Genomic DNA, 23,078 nt, shown 5'->3' on the forward strand with positions numbered 1-23,078 from the left:
TCTTCCTCTCTTGCTCTTAAAGTCATTCAATTGGACATGATTGAGGAATTTAGTCTTGTAACTCCTAGAGCAAATCATCTTTATCGCCTTCACAAATATTGACATGGCCTATGTAATTTCTGAAATAGTCTTCAATCATGCACATAAGAACTTGCATTCTATTGAATCTATACTTGGTTCGATTTTATTCTCCAACTACGTATTGATTTATGCAGTTGCACATTAACATTTATTCTCCAAGTTCAAATATTTTAACAACAAGTTGGTTGCTGTCTGCTTGTTATGTAGGTGTGAAAATGCTCAACGTTCATACAGTCAAGGAAATTTAGAGTAAAAGCAGAAAAATTGATGATGAAAAGTATAGTGCTGCTTTGTTGTTGTTGTCTTATGAAAACAGATGGGAATGTTGTGTCACTTTTTGTTTTACATTTTGAGGGAATCTGAGTATATGGCAATTTGTACAGATTATTCCTTTATCAAGAAAAATTATGAATTAAGCTCCTCTACCTTTTTGGTATAGCATTACTTGCTCATTTTGGCATATGACTCCAAATATGTTTTTATTTAGGAAGGCACATAATTACCTATATTTCTGGTAAAGATTCTTGGCGGGGGCAGTTTTGAAAAGATAGCTAAGATTATACTTGTAATTGGTTTAGGCAGTCAGGTGAATATAAAATTGATCTTGGTCTTCTTTTTATTTGATAGGTCTATAAATGTCATTTAGTTATAATCCTCTGATATCATAATGACAAGTAATACACAAACTGTAGATTTGCTTAAGAATATTAAAACTGCAATTGCTAAAATCGAGCAAAGCGGTAACAAATTTAGGATTTTTTAATGTCGAATTATAAGTCAATTAAATTAAATATGTACAGTTAAAATTAACCCTACAGATTATGTTACCAATTGAATTGCTAAAGAATACAGTTTTCAGGGATTGATATGAAATTTTTGTGATGTTTATGTTGGCTTGTGTGATGGATGAGAAATTTTGACGTGTGGGACGTTGAGAATTGTATGAGTGTTTGAGGTGAATTTTGTTTCATTGGTGATATTATAAAATTCTGGTGTTTATGTTGTTTACGGTTTCATATTTAGTTTGATTTCTTCCATATACACTTGCCTGTGTTGGGTTTAAGGACTTGTACATGCTTGATTGACTTCATTATGCTTTGACCCATGAATTATGTGAAATAGCTATGGCCCGTTTAACAGTCAGGCAGAAGATGCACTTGGTTGCCATTCTAGTCTTTCATTTGGACATGTTGGAAACCATGTACACCATGCTCGTCCTTCTTGGGTTGGCTAATGCACTTAATATACGGGGTAGACGTAGGGCTGCTATATCATATGCCAGTGAGTCTACATCTAGGTTTAAGGTTAGGTCGATCAATTTACACACCATGATTTTCCAAAGTGATGAGTTATGTTTTGAGAGCTGTAGGATGAATAGGGCTGTATTTCACAAATTATGTAATTTACTTACTATACATGACAACTTAAAATCAACTCGTCATTCATCCATAGAAGAATTAGTTGGGACCTTTCTTCACATCCTTGCCCATAACCAAAAGACCAGAGTAATGAAACGTCAAATGCGTAATCCACTAAGACGGTAAGCTGCAATTTTCACTTAGTCCTGAATGCCGTGTTAAGGTTGCATACCCTACTGTTTAAAAAACCAGAGGCCATTCCCGAGAACTCAACCGATGAGCAGTGGAAATGATTCAAGGTATAGTCTAATCACTAGCTTTACGATGCACATGTAGTTCAGTACCTTATTAAAATCAGAGTCAGTGTTTTCTCTAAAATATTTTTGTTATTGTTCTGTGTTAGAACTGTTTGGGAGCCTTAGATGGAACATACATAAAGGTTCACGTGCCGGCTGATGATATACCTAGGTATCGGTCAAGGAAAAGTGAAATCACAACTAATGTCCTTGGTGTTTGCACACCTGACATGTAGTTTATATATGTCCTCGCTGAGTGGGAAAGTTCCGCTGCAGATGGTAGAGTTCTTAGGGATGCCATTACTGAGAGAAATGGATTAAAGGTCCCCCAAGGTAATATAACAAAAAAATTGTATTTTTAATGTTAGGGTCTGCCATAATAGTGCACTTAGTAATTGTTATTGACTTGAAATTGTTTATTTTAGGGCATTACTATTTGTGCGATGCTGGACACACTAACGGGGAAGGGTTTTTGGCCCATTATCGAGGACAACGATATCATTTGAGTGAATAGCGACAAGGTCACCAACCGGCATCACCACAAGAATTTTTCAATATAAAACACTCTAAAGCAAGAAATTGTATTGAGCAATGTTTTGGCATCCTGAAAGCTCGATGGGGAATATTGAAAGACACATCTTACAACCCCGTCAAAACTCAATGTAGAATCATTACTGCATGTTGTCTTTTGCACAATTTCATAAGGTCTGAGTTGCCCATTGACCCGGTTGAAGCGGAGCTTCGAGAAGAGGTGAACGAGGAAGGGCAAGAGGATGACGAAGGGGAATTGATCAGACACGTTGAGCCTAGTGCCGCGTGGACTGCATCTAGAGACAATTTGGTGGCTGAAATGTTCAATACTTAGATGGCTGCGCGGAATGAATGATTGTGCTTTTGTTTAGTTTATGTGTACTGTTGTGACTTTTTAAATTTTTGTCTTTTTTTATTTGCCATGTATGAATGAACCCAAACACTAATCTACCTTTGTTAGTGGACTTGTACATTGACTTACATTTGTCGTAATGTGGATGGTTGAATGTTAACTGATCCTGTTCATGTATTATTCTTCCTCATTGACTTAAAATTATTCAACTCGCGCATATTAGTAGGTCAGACACTGTGTATAAACGAAGTTGTAACCTAATTTTTTTGTACAATATCACTAATCTGCCTGTTTTTTGTTTTGTTTCAGCAATATGGATAGGTTAGCACCGCGGTCCCATGAGTCCGACAGGAGCATTAGCATGCGTGACAACCTTGTGCCTATGAAAAAGGGCAGAAAGGGCAAGATAAAGGCTAAGGGAAGTAAGTGGCAGTGGAAAAAAAGGAGGACACTGTGTTGGTGGAGTGTTTGCTGGAGCTAAAAGAGCAGCCACTTTGGAGAACTGAGCAGGGGTTCAAGTGCGGTTACCTAGCCAATGTCGAAAAGATGATGTGGGAAAAGCTTCCTCATTGCGGTCTGAAAGCACAACCACATATCGACTCGAGGGTGAAGATGCTGAGGAGGCAATATAATGCAATCAACAAGATGCTTGAGAAAGGTAGCAGCTTCGGGTGGAATGATGAGGAGAAATGCATTACGTGTACCAAGGATGTCTTTGATGACTGGGTTCGGGTAAGTATGCTTCTGTTGGTTTATTTGTGTAAATTTTAAATTCTAAATTGCACGTTTATATGTACTCATACAGATGCCACATATCTTATGATGATTAACGTTTTTGTAAAGTCATCATTTTGCAAGAGCACTGCGACACAAACCATGGGTGCACTATGAATCCTTTGTCGCAATCTATGGCAAAGACAAGGCCAATAGAGCTGGTGCGAAGACAGCAGTTGATGCTGTTGAGGATTTGGATAATGATAGTGCTGAGAACAATGATGAACAGATGGACATCGATGTCGATGTAGATGTCGATGTCAAGGGCCACACTAGTGCCCCGCTAAAGGATGATGTAGTTGATTCTAATTGTCAGCCGATGGCTGCCAGTCAAAGCAGAGTTGCGGTCAGCAGTAAGAAGAGGAAAAAAGATTCTGGAAAAGCAATAGACTGGCACGCCACATTGGGCAAGTTTGAGACTGCCTTGGCTGGGACCTGAGCAGAGCTGAAGGGTATTGCTGACTACTTCAAGAAGGAGACCCAACAGAAAGACCGTAAAAGGCAGGTGTATTCCATCATTTCTCAATTGGATGGATCCATAGTCACTGAGATGCTGACAGTGACCACGGAGATTTGCAAGGAACCTCATAAGATAGATATCTTGTTTGGGTTACCAATGCACATGTAGAGAGAATTTGTGCAGATGCAGCTTGGAGCAAGTAATGAGTACCGACCAACATTTGATTTCTAATGAAGTCTTGTAATGGGTTTTATTTTTTGTGCACAGGGTTATTAGATATCTGACACAGTGGTTGTATTCCCATAGTTATATTTTGCCTATATTCTAACAGCATACAGGATGATGTCTTTTGTTATTTTTTTGTGAAACCAGGTATGTCTAGTAATTAGATGGTAATGGTCTAAGATTGCAGTTAGTACGGGAAGATACGAGTCAGTAATATATAATGTAAAAAACTCCATAACTTTGGTAGTGAAGTATAAAAGGATCTGTACATATATGTGCGTTTAATGTTTGTTGTCTTAGTATGTTGAATGTCGCATTTTGATTTACTTATGGAAACTAACATTTAGGTCACCAGGAAAGTACGGTGAAGGTATTCTAGCATTTATAAACTGTCATTTCAAGAATTTTTGTTTTCTTTCCCTCTTTGATATGCTTTGTTTTGTGGGTTGGTTTGCAGTAACGATGGGAGGACCACCACGTTGCCTAATTGTGACGACAGAAAGCACAAAAGTTCGTGAACAATGTCAAGAGAGCCACACAGTTTGTATAGATAGCAATGTGAAAGGTATTACGATTGGATAGTTATGGAGTCAATTTGTTGTATGGTTAGGAATAATGGTTATTAACGTAGCTCATAATTGATTGATGTGCAGGTGTAGGCGGGACCAGTCATTCGGTACATGAAGAAAATGAGGAGATGCCTTCAGCCTTAAAGGGCAGCAAATATAAAGGTACCCAGCCTTGCAACTAGTAAACCGACTAATGCTTTCAGTTATGAAATATGTATGAAATGGTTTGCTAATGTAAATGAATGATGAACATATGTAGGTGCCACAAATCAACGAAGGTCAAGTAGGCGATTGGCAAACAAAAGGGGAGGGGGCATGTTGAGTAGTAGTATGTTTGATCTCCACATGGGATACAAAACTGTTTTACAATTGACATGCTTCACGTCATATTTACATAATATGTTTACCTCATATGATGGGACTGCATATATACTGATCTGCAGGAACTTGTGGAGGAGTTTTAAAGGTGACAACTTGCACAATTTCATCACCCTGGACTGCATGTGGTTTTTTATGTACACAGAAGAAGTGTACAAAAGAAACGTGCTAAAGTGGATTCACGAATTGAACATATTCTCAAGGAAATATGTGTTCATTCCTGTAGTCCTCATGTGAGTTTTTTGATATTGTGGCTATACGCATTTGTTTTATACTTACCAAACGCAGACATGAGTTGATTTTGGTTGCTTAAGAGTTGACATTGATAATATGCAAAAAATATGCTGACAGGGGTCATTGGAGTTCACTGATTTTGTGCAACTTTGGTGGAGATGTAAACTTGGAAATTAAAACTTGATGCATGGTGCTACTTGATTCGCTTGGATCAGAAAACAGAAAGACACTGCAACCTCTGATTCAACTGTAAACTTTAATTATTTCACAATTATTTGCAAACACATTTCAGCACATGATGAAATTGTATTGTTGGAGATGTGGTACTAGAGTGGGTTTCAAATTGTCCAAGCTTAATTATGCAGGTTTGTGAGGGATATTTATGAATCAGGAACAATGCCTCAGCATCCAGCATTGGTTAAGAAACTGTCGTTGCTAGTGCTTAAGGTGATAAAACAACATATTGTGTTGGTTGATGGTAATTAGTGGTTGATATGTTCAGTATTTGATGTATTTGATGTGACTGATAAATGCACTTACCAGGTCCCTCAACAATGGAACCAGATGGATTGCGGATATTTCGTACTGTATTATATAACGAAGTTTGTGGAAGCTGCCCCAGAAGATTTTTCAATCAATGACGGGTATCCTTACTTTGTAAGTACTGTAGTCTTTTAATTGATCTGGTTGATTTGTTTATTCTCTCTTCAATTATAATATTTGGGTTATTGTTGTTGATTTTTATTCTCCACAGATGACGCATGATTGGTTTACACAAGCTGAATTTATAGCCTTTCGTGAAAACTGTTGTGTGAAGTTCAGTAGCATAGCTTGCATTTTATTCATTTATGTATAATTATTGTGTATTGAGTATTGTGTAATTAGTTTTTGCGGATGTAAAATTGATTTCATTTAAAAAATGGTGGTGATTATGTTCACTGTTGCCAAGTGCAAAATTATGTAATATTATTGGTTCACAGGTTTAAAGAGCATCATTATTCAGCTTTTAGTTAATTTATTGGAACATTGCTTGGATTCAGCATAATGTAAATGCACAGGTACTCCGAAATATGCGATATGACAAATGCACCAATAATTCTCACAATTTTCACACATAGTTTCGGCCCAGGATAAGTGGAAAAAGTTAACAAATTTCCTCAAATTTGGAAACTTGTTTCTAAATTTCGGCCATGGTGTAAACCAAAAAAAAATTTAATTTTTCTTTTGCCTTGAAAAAAAAAAAAATTTGGTTTCAATTGAATTAAAGTAGAAATAAACATGCATGAATTATAATTTGTGGTAATACAAAAATCAGAGCTGTAGATAGAAGAAATACAATAGGTTCTTTTTAGAGTTTCAATAGTCTGTGTAAATTTGTCAATAAATAACTTAACAATAAAATACTTGGCTAAAATGCAAGAAAAAATATTTTGTTAATTGATAATTTCTTTTATTAACCAAACATGTTAATTATTTACACCCAGTAATCATCTAAAGGACATTTTAGTAAAATGTAATCAAGACATCTGCTGTTACATCAAACCAAACAGATTAATTAGTAATACAAGTAATCATTCCAAGGGCATTCTAGTAAAAGGGTATTTAAGGACATAAGTTATTACTGTCAACCAAGCACATTAATTATTAATACATCTCAATTGAACCAAGCACAATAATAATTTAAACCCGTTAATCTACAATGTAATCTTTCTTTCTGGTAATTTTATTAACTAAGATAAAAAAAATATTATATGATCCAAACGCCCCCTAAAGATTACTTGGAATGTTTAGAAAATGTGTTTAGTTGGTTCGAATAAATTGGTGGATAATATGTTTGGTTGGGAGGATAAATGGGTGAGTATATTATATAGATTACCAAATTGTCCGCCTTTTTAAATATTAATATAATATTATTTTTTGAATCATTCTTTTAACCCTTTACATTTGAAATTTTGCTAAAACACCCTAGCCATATAAAACTTTAATTTGTAAGAAAATCACCCCCACCTACCCCAGGCCACTACCGGCAGCCAGCCATCACCGTCGACTACCGGAATGGTGGATGACTAGCCATATATGGCCGATCGTGGGTCAGCAAAGCCATTTCCCGTCACGGCCAGATATATGACCATTTCACGGCCAAAGATATGGCTGTGAAACGCCATAGAAACGGCTAGATCTAGTCATTTTTTGCCATGGATATGTGATCCATGGTTGGAAAAGGCCTTACCGGTGTATAACCGGCCAGATCTTACTGGTTGTGTACCATTACGGTGACTAGCACCGGTGGCCGACGATGGTGAGTAACGGCTAGTGGTGATCTTGAGTGGCTTGGGGTATTTTGTTAACTTTTAAATTTTTTTGTGGTTTGGGTGTTTTAGCTAATTTCTCAAATGTTGGGGGGTTGGGTAATTGTTATTTTGTAGACATTTGAGGGCAATTGTATTCGAAATGGTTTTTAATTAAGGGCAAAATGGATATAAAAATCAAATTACCTTGGTAATGTTTTAATCCCAAGGGTAAGGGAGGGTATCAAATTACCCCCCATAGTACCAATAGTAAACACTATTTACAATAAAAGATTCCCGTAATATTTTATTATTTGCAAACCAAACACTAGAATCTTGTAAAATAAACGAAGATTACCCTCGTTATCTTATATGCCCTCGATCCAAACGCACCCAAATTGAATGTTAAATATGTAACAAGCATTTAACATAGATTTGTATTAATGTTGAATATTAGAGTAATAATAACAAATAATATTGAATATAGATTTGTAAGTTTGTGAAATTGAATGTAGATTTGTAATTGAGAAGATGAGACAAATAATTTACCTTCAATATTATTAATAATACCATTAAGGAGACTGGTTCTCTTTTGATTTAATTTTTACTTGATCAAAATTACAATTTGGTGATGAGATGTCTGGACCAATTTGTGCATACCTCAACTAATTATTCATGGTCCTAAAGTTAACAACTGGATAAACCCTCCAGTGATCACTCATATTAGTAACAGAGGGGAATCGAACTTAAGATCTCTTAAGTTGAGTAATACACCCAAGAGTCTCTATTGTCCCATCTGACCACCCACATGTGGGTGGTTAGGACTTAAGAGTTATAAATTTATTGATCAAATATATTTTATATTTTACTATAGAAAATATTATTAGGATGACACTATGTTTGATTGGTAAATCATGGGGTAAGAATCATATAAATTTCTATTTTATGCGAAAAATAACTATCCCAACAATATAACAATATCCACAAGAGAATTAGCATATTATTATATTGTAGATAATGTAACTCACATAGTTGTAATAAACCCTATCCATGGGTTTATAAATAGTATAACGAACAAATATATAATGGTTCATAGCTAGAAATAGTATAAGGAAAAAATATAATGGTTCATATATAATAAACCGGATCATCTGAAATCACAATAATTTTTACTTAGAATGTAATTAGAACATAACATTTTTTCATATTTTAAGAAGAGTTGTTATTTAGAGTGCATAGTACTTTGAAAGTTGTAAATTGTGTTTAGAGGGAGTTATTGTCTATCGATGGTCTCTATGGTATAATTAGTGGGGGTTGAAAAGGTCGTGGTTTACTTTATGACGAATGTCAATGGTTCACATCCACTTATCTCCGACTAATGAACTTAATTGATAAACAGTTATATGAATATGATAGCACTTAATTTTTTTCTGTTTCGGTGGATCATTTTTCATCAATATCTACCGAAGAATTTATAACATCGAATTTATTATGTTATAGGATAATTGTACTATAAAACCCTATCCATGAACATACAAAAAATGAAGGGAAGTGAATTTTAGCGCCACCTAGTTGATTTTCACACCCACTTTTAAATTTTTCTTTTTGTTTTGACAAATATAACCTTAATTTAAATTACTAGAAATAACAATATAATTTCTAAATACACTCATATTCTATTTTAATTTTTAATATTTAATCTTACTTAAACCTTAACTCTAATCAATTTTTCATAATCATTAAAACATTTTGTCTTATTTTAAATATTTGTTTTTTTTTAATGAAAATATAATACCAAAACTATGAAAAACATAACGGGATGAATTTGAATATGAAAAAGAAAAAATAAGTTGAAATTAGGAAATTAGGGGGAAAAAGCCGTAAAGAAAAAACTTAATTAAGTTTGAAATTAAGGAAAATAAACCTAATTAAGCTTAAAAGGTTATTTTGGGTATTAAATGTGGTTTAAATATATATATATATATATTTTTTTTTTTTTAAATTAAAGAAAATGTGTACTTAGTCTTGAAGCCTGGAGGATGAAGATCAATTAGATGTGTGACTAAAATTCACTTCCCAAAATTAATGACCCTTTCAATGCCACAATTGGTGTCCTATTTGATATATCAAATTAGAAATCCAAGGCCCAACAGTAAGCCTAATTGGGTGGAAAGCCTATAGTGGATCACAATTGAGGCCATCAATGGCCCAAAGAATAAGAACCGAATTCCATTTACTCTTTAGTGAACATTAGGGTAACCTACATAGGTAGAGGCAATGAAGAACTAGGGAGGGCTCATGCCCCACCTCAAATTTTGTTTAGTATGTTATTTTTTATCATTCCTCTTTGTACTTGTAATTAATGCATTTAATTGTGTTCATAATGATGCTATTAAGTAGCCTTGAAATCATGAAAATAGGTGAGAAGTCTCGAGATGCCCCCACACACAAAGGTATGAAACTAATTCTGCTCGGTGTGAATGCCCCTGGCCACCACTACTGGTATAATTATTATTAGTACTAATCAAAGTCAATTTGTTGAAAATTTTAAAATGATTTATATTTGGCTCCACCACTGGTATAATTAATGGTAAACGAGATAATTATGAAACTTTAAAGCTTGCATCGCATGCTTGAGAAAGTTGTGACCGAAAGCTATTGGAATTGGAATTATTGGCCTCCTTGACTTGATTTTTAGTAGCTACATAAAAAGAAGCTAAATTGTGTTGAAAATTTTCATTTCTCAAATAAAACCCATAATCATTGCCCATAAATGTGGAAGAAATTTAATCACTCGATAGAATCATAGAGACTTTTGAGTGTATTACTCAAGAGATTCTAAGTTCGAGTCTCTTCTTAATTGCTAATATGGATGGTCACTGGAACTCTTACTCGAAAACCGGTAGTTTTAGGTCTCAGAGAATTAATTGAGGTAAGGCTAAGCTAATTCAGACAGATGCGTTATCAAAAGAAAAAATGTGGAAGAAATTTGAGACTTTCAAGGTACAAAGACTTAGAATTGAACATCATCAAATTTCAATTAATTATTCTCCAACAATTATTTCACATAAAGTATTATATACTTTTAAAATTATTAAATATTCTTCCTAGATTATATTTAAAACCCTTTATAAAAAATATTTTCTAATGATTATGGGTGCGTTAAATATTAATCAATCTTATATGGTATACGAAATAAACTCTATTCTTTCTTTGAAATTTTTATGAGAAAATAAACAAATTGAGCATGACTTATCTTGTGGTGACCCAAAAGGGCAAAATATGGTTGGTATTTTATTCAAGTTGGTGAAATGATATAAATCTGTCCCATTCCCAAAAAAGCCCCATTAAATTCACTTGGGTCCACTTAATTTCAATTAAAATTGAAAACCCAACTAAATACAACAAAGAGATAAGATATTGATGTCACAAATCACAACATATTGTTAATAAAAATAAAATACATCACCTCAAAAAAAAAGAAGAAGAAGATAAGACTTAACATTCATTAATTAATTCTACCTATCATATATTATAAATCATATGTGTAAAGTAAAGAAAATTAAAACTAAAACCCCAAAAGCCATCTCTATTTTTGGCCATCTCTTTTCTGATCCACTCGATTCCTTAGCTGAAGCTGATTCACTAGTGGAGTTTGCTGCTGGCGTACTTGTGTGCCCTTGTGTCATGTTTGAAAATCCCTGGAACATCTTCGCATCTGCTGAATTGGGAGCCAAATGCAACAAAGCTGAATTCATACCAAAAAAAAAAAAAAAGAGAGTTAAGATCCGGTATTGATACCGTCACGATATTGCAGAGACGTTAAGTAGAGACTAGTGTGGTCGATCGAAAACATAATCATACAGACTTAAGTAGAGGTGTACTTACATATGCAATCAGAGACATTAGCAGGAGAGTGGCAAGCAGAAGGGAGGGTGGCAGCAAGAGTGGAATTAATCTTGACGCCAAGGGAGGGATCATCTCTATCTTTGATGAGGAGGCAAAGGCATTTCTTGCTCTTTTCAAGGAGTTGTTTGAGGCCGGAGCAGCAATCAACGGTGGGGGTTTTGGCTTCACCACCAACGTATGGAAGACAAGTGGCGAGAGCTACCACTTGGTTTGCACACTCGGCTTTATCTTGATTCACATCGGAGCTTGCAAATCCAATCAACATGAGCACTAAAATGGAGGCAAATGGCACCAGGGTTGCAAGTTTTGAGGCCATTTGTGAAGAGAGAAGAGAAAAAAGAGAGAGAGAGAGAGAATTTGAGGAGATGGGGATGGATGTATTGTAGAGATAAGTGCTTTTTATAAAGTGCTTTTGCTTCTGAGAAAAAGACAGACAATTCTATAATTCAATTTAGCCCATGTGGTGTAGGCTCAGTTTCATCAAGGACATTTATTTGAATTTAAATTCATTTCAACTATCAGATTTCAAGGGTAGTATTGTCTTTAGACAAAACATATTGTGTTAGTTAATACAATTGTAGTTGAAGGTAAAGTATTTCAAATGAATGTCCTTGCTTGTATTCAGCATAAACTATAGGAATCAAATAGATGTCTCTCGAAATTAGAGATGGGCATTTGGTGGAATTGAAGTTTTTACAAGACACAAGACTTCACATGTGAACAAGAAGATTTGTCTTGACTTTTGAGGTGGGCAAGCAATTTGATGAGAGTACATTAAGCTTTTGTCTAATAGTAAATACAATTCTTAAAAACAATTATGTCCTTTGGAGTACCAGTCATGATTTTCAGGAAAAAGAAAAAAGGTGAAGTTTTATTTCACCTTATTGTACAACACATCCATCAAACAATGGGAGAATTAATGCTAATTTCAAGAGTATATAATGTTACCATATGGAACACAATTTTGTTACATTATATCGTTATATCAGCATGTTAATGAAAATTTTGTAAACTTATAATGTAAAACTTAGTAAATAAAAAGCGTGAAACCTTTAACATACACATCTATATAATAACTCTCAAACATGTGGGACTACTAACGTCACTAGATCAGTATTTTACAACATATTTTAATTTTGTAGGCGTAAGGATCTATCCTATACTTTAACTAAAATTAAAGGAAAAAGAACACAAAATGTAGAAAAGAAGACATTAGTCAAACTTCATGGTACAATGCATCGCACAATTAATTGAAAAAAAAAAAAAGGCCCTAAAAGATAAAGTAATTCAATGAATAGCCTAAAAAGCACTCATGCAAATTTATTTACCCAAGTTATAGAAACTAAAATTTATGTACAATTAAAAATGCTTCTAAGTTTGGTCTATATAGTACAATGTTGGGACCACCCCACTATAAATAAGCAGTTATTTCTATAAGCACTTATTGACTTGTAGAAAAAAAAATCCCATATTAGAACAGATATACAGTGAAGGATTATTGTTCTTTTGTGCTATAAAATTCTTCAATTTCAGTCATCCACATCAAAATCTGTCACTTGAGGCTTATAATTTATCAGATTTTAGAAAATAAAAACTAATATAATTCTTGTCTTGAGTGCTCTTGGAGCATTTTTCTTTTTGTTTGGTTAATCCGTGATTTCTTAGGTCAATCCGTGATTAAGCTTAATTAATTAGTAACCCACATGTAAAAAAATGACAAATGTTCAGAGTCAATGATAATAAGTTAGTAACCCATGTAAAAAATAAAGCTGTTGATGCGTGATTTTAACACCAACTAAACGCACGTACGAAATGCTGAGCTGGCTCAGAAGACACACTCGAATGAGAGTAGTGAAAATGAATAATATGTGGAGAAACAAAGTTTTAAAGTGGTTCGGATGTTTAAGCAAGCGACTCCCACGTCCACTGATATTGTATTAATATGGAGGGTCAGGTCGCGTTCAGCGAGCTGACCTGCAAATGATTACATAAGAGTGAGTAAGCTATTACAGAGAGAATTTAACTATTACAGAGTGAAAATGAGCCAATCCCACAAACGGGAAATGACTCTCTATTTATAGTGGGATGAATTGGAGTAATGATTACAAAATCTGTAAAAAGGGGGCAGATACCTTGTAAATCCTTCTTTGCGTCCCGTTACTCACCCACTCGAGTGATTTTCTCGTTTAGTATAGGGGTTGGACACGTGGATGGCCTCTAACCTTTCGTTAGTCTGGCATGCACCCAATACACTGGCAAGAGCATGCTGCTCACACCAGCATGCGACATGACAGTGCCTAGACTCTGACTATTTACGTTGATCAGGTTTTGCATCAGCCTTACTTTTTCAGGCATAACAAAAACGAAAAGTCAAAACATTTTTATCAACTTCCAATGCTTTCAGAGAGTATTATTATCCCTTGCGAAGGTTAATTTAATCATTAAAACCCGAGTAACAAAAATTAAAAAACAACAGATTTGCGATACTTTTGATAATATAACGGTTTTTTTAGGGAGTATATGATAATAACCCATATAATATGAAAGCAAAAATCAATTAAAATTCTTCCTCTCACATATCATATGGATGATATTGAACAAAGAAGTCTTTGATAGCTTTTGGACTTTCTCTGCTTTTTATAAAAAAGAATCTCATCTCTTACCGTGTGATTGTGACCAAATTTGTTTTATACTAAATTTCTTTGTTTTTTCACATTATGCTCTCTATTGTCCCTTCATTCCCAACAATGCATCTAATAATTATACTCTTTGCCCTCAAATTCATTTAATTCTAATCATTTTATTAGTACATAAATCAATTCTAAACCCTACACAATTCAATTAACGGTTTGTTCTGCAGTTAATCCTCAGAGCACAGATTTACACCACGTGTCATCCTATTTTAAGTTAACTTATTTACAAGTTTGCTATTGTAACTGTATATAAACTTACTTTTCACTCAAACTAAGGATCGATCTTTTTTGCAAGCCACATGTGTATGTGAAAAAGAAAAACAAACACAAAAGGTAATAATAATAAAAAAAAAAACGATGTAAGCTTTGCATCTAAAAAAAAAAAATAGATGTAAGCTTTGCATCTAGCATTTGAACCACTTTACAAATCTGTTTCGTTTGTATTTTTTAGTTCATTCATTGATTCAATATCACATCACAGATTTCATACAAATCACTTATATAGGTTTTACCTTAAAATCTACGTACTTTTTGTTGGTATAAATCATCATATCAACAGAGTTATTATATAAAGAATTAAGGTCATTTCTTTAAATAGTTCTTCGTTATATAGTTTATAACCTTGGCTCAATTGTTTCCAATTAATGGATTAACATTTGTTTTTAAAATAAATTTATTGGTGTATATGATATTCAAACCTTAATAGACACGTGTCATAAAATTCTTTAAAATATTGTAAGCTGAAATAAGAACAATCTTGGTATTTCAAGAAGCATCGGGAAAGAAATTAATAAGATGGTGATGGTTCATAGCTCATTAATTTAATTTACTGGTGACTGGTGAGCTAGGGTATCTCTGCTACTGGTTTTCAATAAATAATCACACAAATCCCAAAAAATTGAGAAAGAGATTAGCTTATTCTATATACTATATAGTATATACTTCCACAAATTCATAAGAAATACCAAAATTTGTTATAAAAACTTAAAAAAGTATGACAATAATACCACAATATCATTATGACTTATATAATTTTTTAAGATTATAGGATATTCAATAAATCTTGAAGATTAATTGATATATATACAAACTAGTCTATATATCTCGATTACCCAAAAAAGAAAGGGTAATGTTATTTGTACAAACTCTTTGTATAAAAAAAGTTTGTACAAACTGACGTGACATATCATAAAACATGTCATGTGGTATTGAGACTAACGTAACTTAATATCACATTAATATTATGTGGGTTCTCATATCACATGACATTCACATGGTGTATCATATTAGTTTGTACAAACTCTCCTTGCATGAAGAAGATTACCCAAAAAGAATTATATAAACATAAAGGGAGAACGACTTATACATACCCAAGATTTATCGTAACGACAAGTTGATACCCAAAAGGTTTTGAAATGACAAATAGGTACTTTCCGTCATGTTCTGTTAGTGATTTCTGTTTATTACTGTTTATTAATAGTGAAAAGACTAAAATGCCCTTAAAAGTTTGAATTTTAGTTTTTTATAAATTTAAAAATTTCAAAAAACCCCCTAAGTTTACAAATTTCACTAAATACCCCAATATATAAAAGTTTTATAAAATAACAAAAACACCCCCCACCGGCAAGTGCCAAATTCCGGCCACCACCGCCGGAATCTGGCCGGAAAGTTGCGTTACGACACAGACCCGTCGGATCTGTGTCGTAACGCGTCGATCTGGCCTTTTCTGGCCAGATCCGTGGCTGATCTGGCCGGAAAAGGCCAGATCTACGGCTAGATCTGGCCGTCGACGCCGCAAAACTCCATCTGCGGCGTCGAAGGCCAGATCTGGCCTTTTCCGGCCAGATCAGCCACGGATCTGGCCGGAAAAGGCTAGATCTGGCTGCTGCTTCGACGGCCAGATCTTGCCTTTTCCGGCAAGATCCGCCACGAATCTTGCCGGAAAAGGCAAGATCGGCACGTTACGACACAGATCCGACGGATCTGTGTCGTAATACAGTTTTCCGGCCAGATTCCGGCGATGGTGGCCGGAATCTGGCACTGGGGGTGGTGGGGGTGTTTTTGTCATTTAACAAAAATTTTATATATGGGGGTGTTTAATTAAATTAGCAAACCTAGGGGGTTTTTTAGAAATTTTTAAATTTATAAAAAACAAAAGTTGAAACTTTGAAGGGCATTTTAGTCTTTTCACTATTAATAAACAAAAATCACTAACAAAATATGACGGAAGGTACCTATTTGTCGTTTCAAAACCTTTTAGGTATCAACTTATCATTGCAGTAAACTTTGGGTATGTACAAGTCGTTCGCCCAAACATAAATTATATATCATTCTTTGTGAACGGTCTTATCATTGAAAAGATAAATGAAACCCTAATATGTGGATACAAATTAAATGAGGTGGTTGTGAGCATGCGGGTTGTGTTCATATTAATTAAATTGCATTGTTTATTTATACTAGTTTTTGAAAATGCTACCCAACCAAAATCTGCTTCAAGAAATTAATGCATGCATGCATGAACGTTTTAATTAATTTGATTTAAGATAAGCTCTTGATGTGATGGTACATATACTTCATAAATACAGGTAGCTACCTAGACATATTGATGATCTCAATATTTTTTTTTTTTTTGAAAGATACTTAATCTATATGCAACTTATATGATCCATTCACTCAATTAAAACTTACGGATAAGTAGAACATTTTTTTTTTTAAATATGATAATCTATCATATTATTATTATTATTATTATTAGTATTTAGGTTTAGGTTAACTTAATTATATACAGCAACCAACCAGTTCACGCCCGCGTTGAAAGCTTTCACATGCTACGAAGAAAATATTATGTTTTTATTTATTTATTTATTATTATTCTTCACAAACTTTGATGAATATATGAATAAGATATGGTTCAACGTGGTGCATGTCTGTCCATATAATTATTTTTTCACATTTTCAATTTTCAATTTTGTCTCTTATATATATATAACCGAGTTATTTGGGTTAGTTTATGCACGCCTCAACTACTTTTCAGAATCCATTAAATGACCTACAAACCCAATGAACTGGTTAAAACACAATTATGAGTAATACTACACTAACAAACACTTCTTACTAATTAACTTTCTTTCACAAACACAACGTGTCAGCTCGCATGGGTCTCGTCTGATCAAATACAAACTAAGCAATTGCGAGTTACCAAATTGCGTTTATGAGAGAGTATTAGTGAGAGGTGTTTGTTAGGTTATCTTTATTCATAAAGAAAGGGCCATGGACTTAAATCTTTGTACATTATAATCTCACACCCATGATCATATAAATTTTACAAGCTTTAGATTACCAATTGGTTCATCAAAGAATTTCAATACAAAAGTAATCTTTTAAGGTTTTAGGGTGTTTATTCATTCGTATAAACATACAATATTTAGTTAGAGGTGTTAAAAAAAATGCAAAAACCAAACCAAACCGAACCGGTAACCAAACCAAAAACCGATTAACCGAAAAATCGGTTCGGTTACGGTTTAAAGAATTCAAAAAACTAGATTTTAGGTTCGATTTTCGGTTTGGGTGAAAATGAAAACCGGTTAACCGAAACCGGTTTACTAATATATATATTAAAAAAAAAATCTTAATCCCTAAACTGTTAAACCTAAATCCCAATATCTCATTTACGTTTTTTGTCTCTGTTCTCAAAACTCTTCACTTTCACGTACTCCAAGCGTCCACCCACACCATAGTCCACACTACACATTACACCGTCGTTCTTCCGGCAGCATTGTTGTCTTCTTCTGGCAGCAGGAGCGACTTCATTCTCTGTAGTTTTTCGGCAAGAAAGAGCAGGCAAGCAACTTCGTTCTTTCGTCACCGCTCACACCATTCCCTCTAGTTTTCCGGTAAGTAGCCCCACCTTTCTTCTGGTAGCAAGAGCAGCTTTAGTCTCTCTAGTTTTCCAGCAAGCAGGAGTAGACGAGTAGCTTCGTTTTCGTCACACCATTCTCTCCAGTTTTCCAGCAAGCAAGAGCAGCTTTGATTTGCCAGCAACAAGAGCAACTCCGTCCCTCATCTTCTTCAACTTCGTCTTCTCTCCAAATTCATCACACAAACGATCAGGTATCTCTTCTCCTGTCACAATTACTCTATCTTAACTTTTACCGATTTTGCTTTTTTTTTTTTTTTATTTAAAAAAAATTCAAAGAGATACTAGAGCCTAGACATCTGGAAGTAATATGCTCGGCTCTGTATAATGGTAGTTGAAGGACTATGTTGAAAACCATCCTCCTACAGTTATCATTATAGTGGTTGTGGCAATTGATGAAGATGGAAAACCATTTAAGTTATGTTCTACTCAAGCATGATACCAATTATAAATTTTATTTGACCAATAATGTGCTTAATAAAAGTTATAAATGGAGGAGGAGAACTAATTACTTCAAGGCTAAAGAATGAAGACATTAACATCAAGGTTAATTAGAGGGAAAAATGATCGTGAATTTATATGACACAACCATTAACTTTGTCATGTATCCTTGTTTAGAGTAATGGGTAGTAACCAGGTATATACCTTACGCAATGATGCGCACTTATAAATGGTCATTATATAATCTATTTATGCTAATTAGTGTTAGGGCCAAAAATCATCCTTGGCCTAAATAAGAAATCAGGACCACCAACGAGGAAGAGACCAGGCCCAATCCTAAAGAGGAACAAGCCAGATTAGTCCCATTTGATACGAGATACGGCCTGCTCAAACCATCTGGGCATGGGCCTCCTAGTTCCAGCTCACTTCCTGGGCCTATAGGCTAGTTCGGAGCCCACGGCCCCTACTGATCATTTTCCTGTTCCTCATCAATCTCCTATTCGAAGTCACTTTCTTGTTCCTAATCACTTTCCTACTCAAAATGGTTTTCCTGTTCGGATCACCTTCCTATTCGGACGTTGTTAAGACAGCTCACCACCGCCCTAACTCTTCTAGGGTTTGCATCAGAGTCACACTAGGACTCCTACACCTACCAGGATTGGGAGACCAGACAGTCACTATATATATAGAGGCCAGCCCTCTCACAAAGGACACATTACATTACACCTTCACACCCGAAGCTCCTACTTGAGAGCTTCACATCACTGCCATAGTCACAGTCTCCGACTAGACTTCTGGTAACTTTTCTACTCCCTAGCCTTCATTATACTAGCCTCTTTTAGCCTTGCTGACTTGAGTGTCGGAGTGTCTATGACAAACGCCACCCTGGTGTTTCCCGTTCACTTCATGCATTTGTTTCTCTACGTGTGCAGGTGCAGCGGATCTCTAGTGGCCTTAACCTCACGGGATCAGACCCCCCTTTCGTATAGGTAGATTTTTACGTCTACAGTTTGGCGCCCACCATGGGGCCTCTAGCAATCATTCGGCTCGACGAACCTTGCGACGTAGAGGAACTTTCCATCGCTGACAACTCCAACAACGCTAATCCCGGCCTCGAGGCCAAACTCGAGGCTCTGACCGCTCTCATGCAATAGAACTCGGACAAGGTAGCAGCCTGGAAGCCGAGAACAATGCAATCAAGACGGAAAACACGTCCATCAGGTCAGAAAACCAGTCTCGTAAGGAAAAGGTGAGTCAATTCTATGATCTAGAGTTCTTGCCTGGCCAGGCACCCCCCAATCGGTTCTGCACCCCTGTTCCATCCATGTAACCTCTCCATACGCCAAAGCACTGACCCTCGGTCTCCGGCAAAAGGCCGCGTCCGTTAAACTCATCGGCCGTCGATGATTCTGTCCTAACACATGGGGGTGAAGATACGCCAACAAAACACCATCCATCCGACTTATCCCAACCTCAAGATCAAGACAGTCCAGTGACAGAAAGCCTGAACCCACAAGACCAACCCATTCTTATCGTCCCACCTTACCTCCAATCAACCTTCACAACATAGACCCCATTCAGCTCGGCTCACCCCCACGTGTTGAACGGCCAAACCCAACAAACCACAGCACTCGAGCCCGTCCATCCTGACGAACCGAGTGATTATCAGACTACTCCACTGACCATTCATGTAGGGCGAAACACCAGAACTATTACCATGGGAGTCATCCAACTAGAAGGAATGAACAAAGATCTAGGCTACCAAGGTGTGCACGAAGCAATGAATCACCAAATCACACCGCGTGGGACGGTCCAACGGAATATGTCAAAGAAAATTGCAAAGACTAACCCAGTCATGCGGGATGACCTAGTGGCGTCCCCTTCTCCTATAGAACAAGTACTAGCCAAGAGATTGGCCGATGTGGAAGCAGTGATGAGATGCATCCCAGGAATGCCGGTCTTAACCAAGAAGAGCAGGCCCCATTGTTACGCGGATTCACCCTTCGTGGATGAGATCGCCCTAACCGACATGCCTCAGAAGTTTACCATCCCCAACATGAAACTGTACGACGGCACAACCGACTCGGACGATCACATAGCCTCGTACAAGCAGCGGATGTTCACCGTCTCAATACCCCGACCACTTAGGGAAGCCTGCATGTGCAAAAGTTTCGGTTCGAGGTTATCCAGCCTGACACTCCAACGGTACACGAATCTCCCGAACGGATCCATCGACTCATTTGCCCAACTCACCGACACCTTTGTGGAACAATTCGCCAGCAGCAAGAAACTCGAGAAGCTGTCGGCCGACCTATACAGAGTATACCAGAGAAAAGGCGAGCCACTGAGAGAATATGTCAGCAGGTTCAACGAAGAGAAGATCTCCATCCCTGCATGTAATCTTGAGACAACCGTGGATTCCTTCAGGAAGGGTTTCCTCCCGGACGGAGAACTATACAAAGAGCTTACAAAACTGGGGTGCACCACAATGGAAGACACCCTGGCCCGGGCAGTGATCCAAATAAGATGGGAGGAGAATGAGATAAACCAGACGATTCACTCCAGATACGATTCAAGGCGGAATGACAAGAAGCCAGAGCACAGGCCAGCGAAGCATTGCTACCAACCCCCAACATGTAATTCGAGTAGAGTCAGGAAATCTTATGATCGCCAGCCGATAAGAACCGAGAGCAGACAGTTCAGATAGAATCGGTACAAAATACCGGAATACAGCCTCAATGTCGAACCAACCCAGGTCGTCGTGATTATGAAGGGAATGGGATCCACTGTTAAATGGCCAAGCAAGCTCAATCCCGAGGCAAGGAGAGACAAGACCAAATGGTACGAGTTCCACGGCGATCATGGACACAACACCGCGGACTGCATTGCCTTGCAGCTAGAGGCCACTGCACTCCTAAAGAGGGGACATCTCCGGGATCTGCTAACCGATAAGGGGAAGAACACCATTAGCCATAAAAGTTCAAAAGAACCATCACCACCTCTGCGAGAGCCTACACCAAAAGGATTCTGTTCGCTCATCTCTGGAGGATCAGAGATCAGTGGGGTAAGTTACTCATCAGCCAAGCGATATGCTAGAGCCAACCTCCACCATGAAGTCCAGTCCATCCATCTGGTCTCACGGTCACACACCCATCAGGTAATTCAATTCGAAGATGACGAACCGGTCACCTTGGCCGCTCCTTATCATGATGCTCTAGTTGTCTCCCTGCAGATCGCTAACATCCTTGTGAAAAGAGTATTCGTAGATAGAGGCTCTTCAGCAAACATCCTATTCCTCGAAGCAGTGAAGGCTATGGGATTGGAAGAGGCAAACATCAACATGTGGCCGACGCTGCTTGTTGGTTTCAGCTCTGAGCAGAAGTATACTATCGGGGAGATCATCCTCCCTATCTACGTTGACAGAGTGAACAAACATACCATTTTTCTGGTAATCGACTGCCCCTCACCATACAACGTCATCTTGGGTCGACCTTGGATTCACGACATGCGAGAAGTCTCATCTACCTTCCATCAGACGATCAGATTTCCAACCAAGTAGGGGGTACGAGAGATCAAAGGCGACCCCAAAACTTCCAAAGATTGCTACAAGAATGCCTTCAAAGGCAAGGGTAACTCTTCATAGCAATTACAGTCTCATCCAACCCCATCGACTAATCCGGATGAACCATTTATGGAAGAGTTGGATGAAGTACAGATACATCCGGATGATCCCGAGAGAAAGACACACATAGGGTCTCGCCTCAAGCCCGAGACAAGAGAAAAGCTGATAGAATTCCTCAAACAGAACCAAGATTGTTTCGCCTAGTCCCACGCCGACATGACCGGAGTCAGTCCGAAAGCAATGGTCCACCAGCTCAAGGTAGATCCAGATCACCAACCAGTGAAACAAAAGAGAAGGAAATTTGCACCAGAGCGTAACCGAATTGTCAACGAAGAGGTCGAGAAGTCCTGAGCAATGGTATGATCAAAGAGGTCCACTATCCCGAATGGCTGGTGAATGTCGTGGTCGTAAAGAAAAAGAATGGGAAATGGAGAGTGTGCATCGACTTCACGGACTTAAACAAAGCCTGCCCCAAGGATTTCTTCCCGCTTCCACATATCGACATGATGGTCGATGCGACCATAGGTCACAAGCTCCTTAGTTTCATGGATGCTTTCTCAGGGTACAACCAGATCTTGATGCACCCGGACGACCAAAAGAAGACATCCTTCATCACGGAAAAGGGAACCTACTATAAGGTGATGCCATTCGGTCTAAAGAACGTTGGAGCCACCTACCAGTGGCTGGTCAACAAGATGTTCGTCGAGTACCTCGGAGACACCATGGAGGTATACATCAATGACATGCTTGTCAAGTCACTGATGGTCGAACAGCACCTCGACCACCTCAGCCAGGCATTCACCATTCTCAGGAAGTACAATATGAAGCTAAATCCAGCCAAGTGCTCATTCGGGGTCTCGTCAGGTAAGTTCTTGGGCTACATGGTGACTCAGCGAGGGATAGAAGCCAACCTCGACCAAATCAGAGCAATCCTTAGCATACTGTCTCCAA

The 23,078-nt window shown here is 37.0% G+C and overlaps 2 protein-coding genes across 2 annotated transcripts; one reads left to right on the forward strand and one right to left on the reverse strand.

The window, feature by feature from the left end:
• Positions 1–11,022: 11,022 nt before the first annotated feature.
• Positions 11,023–11,843, reverse strand: LOC116139411 (protein YLS3). Its single transcript, XM_031425087.1, has 2 exons — positions 11,435–11,843; positions 11,023–11,294 (listed from the first exon to the last, which is right to left on the reverse strand). Exons 1-2 carry the CDS (start codon positions 11,769–11,771, stop codon positions 11,086–11,088), a joined length of 546 nt encoding a protein of 181 aa, XP_031280947.1. The 5' UTR covers positions 11,772–11,843; the 3' UTR covers positions 11,023–11,085.
• A 9,429-nt stretch (positions 11,844–21,272) lies between these two features.
• Positions 21,273–22,064, forward strand: LOC116139397. Its single transcript, XM_031425077.1, has one exon. It carries the CDS (start codon positions 21,273–21,275, stop codon positions 22,062–22,064), a length of 792 nt encoding a protein of 263 aa, XP_031280937.1.
• The last annotated feature ends 1,014 nt before the right edge of the window (positions 22,065–23,078 follow it).

This window comes from Pistacia vera, unplaced genomic scaffold (assembly GCF_008641045.1).
Source record: "Pistacia vera cultivar Batoury unplaced genomic scaffold, PisVer_v2 Contig350, whole genome shotgun sequence".
In the NCBI taxonomy this organism is placed as follows: Eukaryota; Viridiplantae; Streptophyta; class Magnoliopsida; order Sapindales; family Anacardiaceae; genus Pistacia; species Pistacia vera.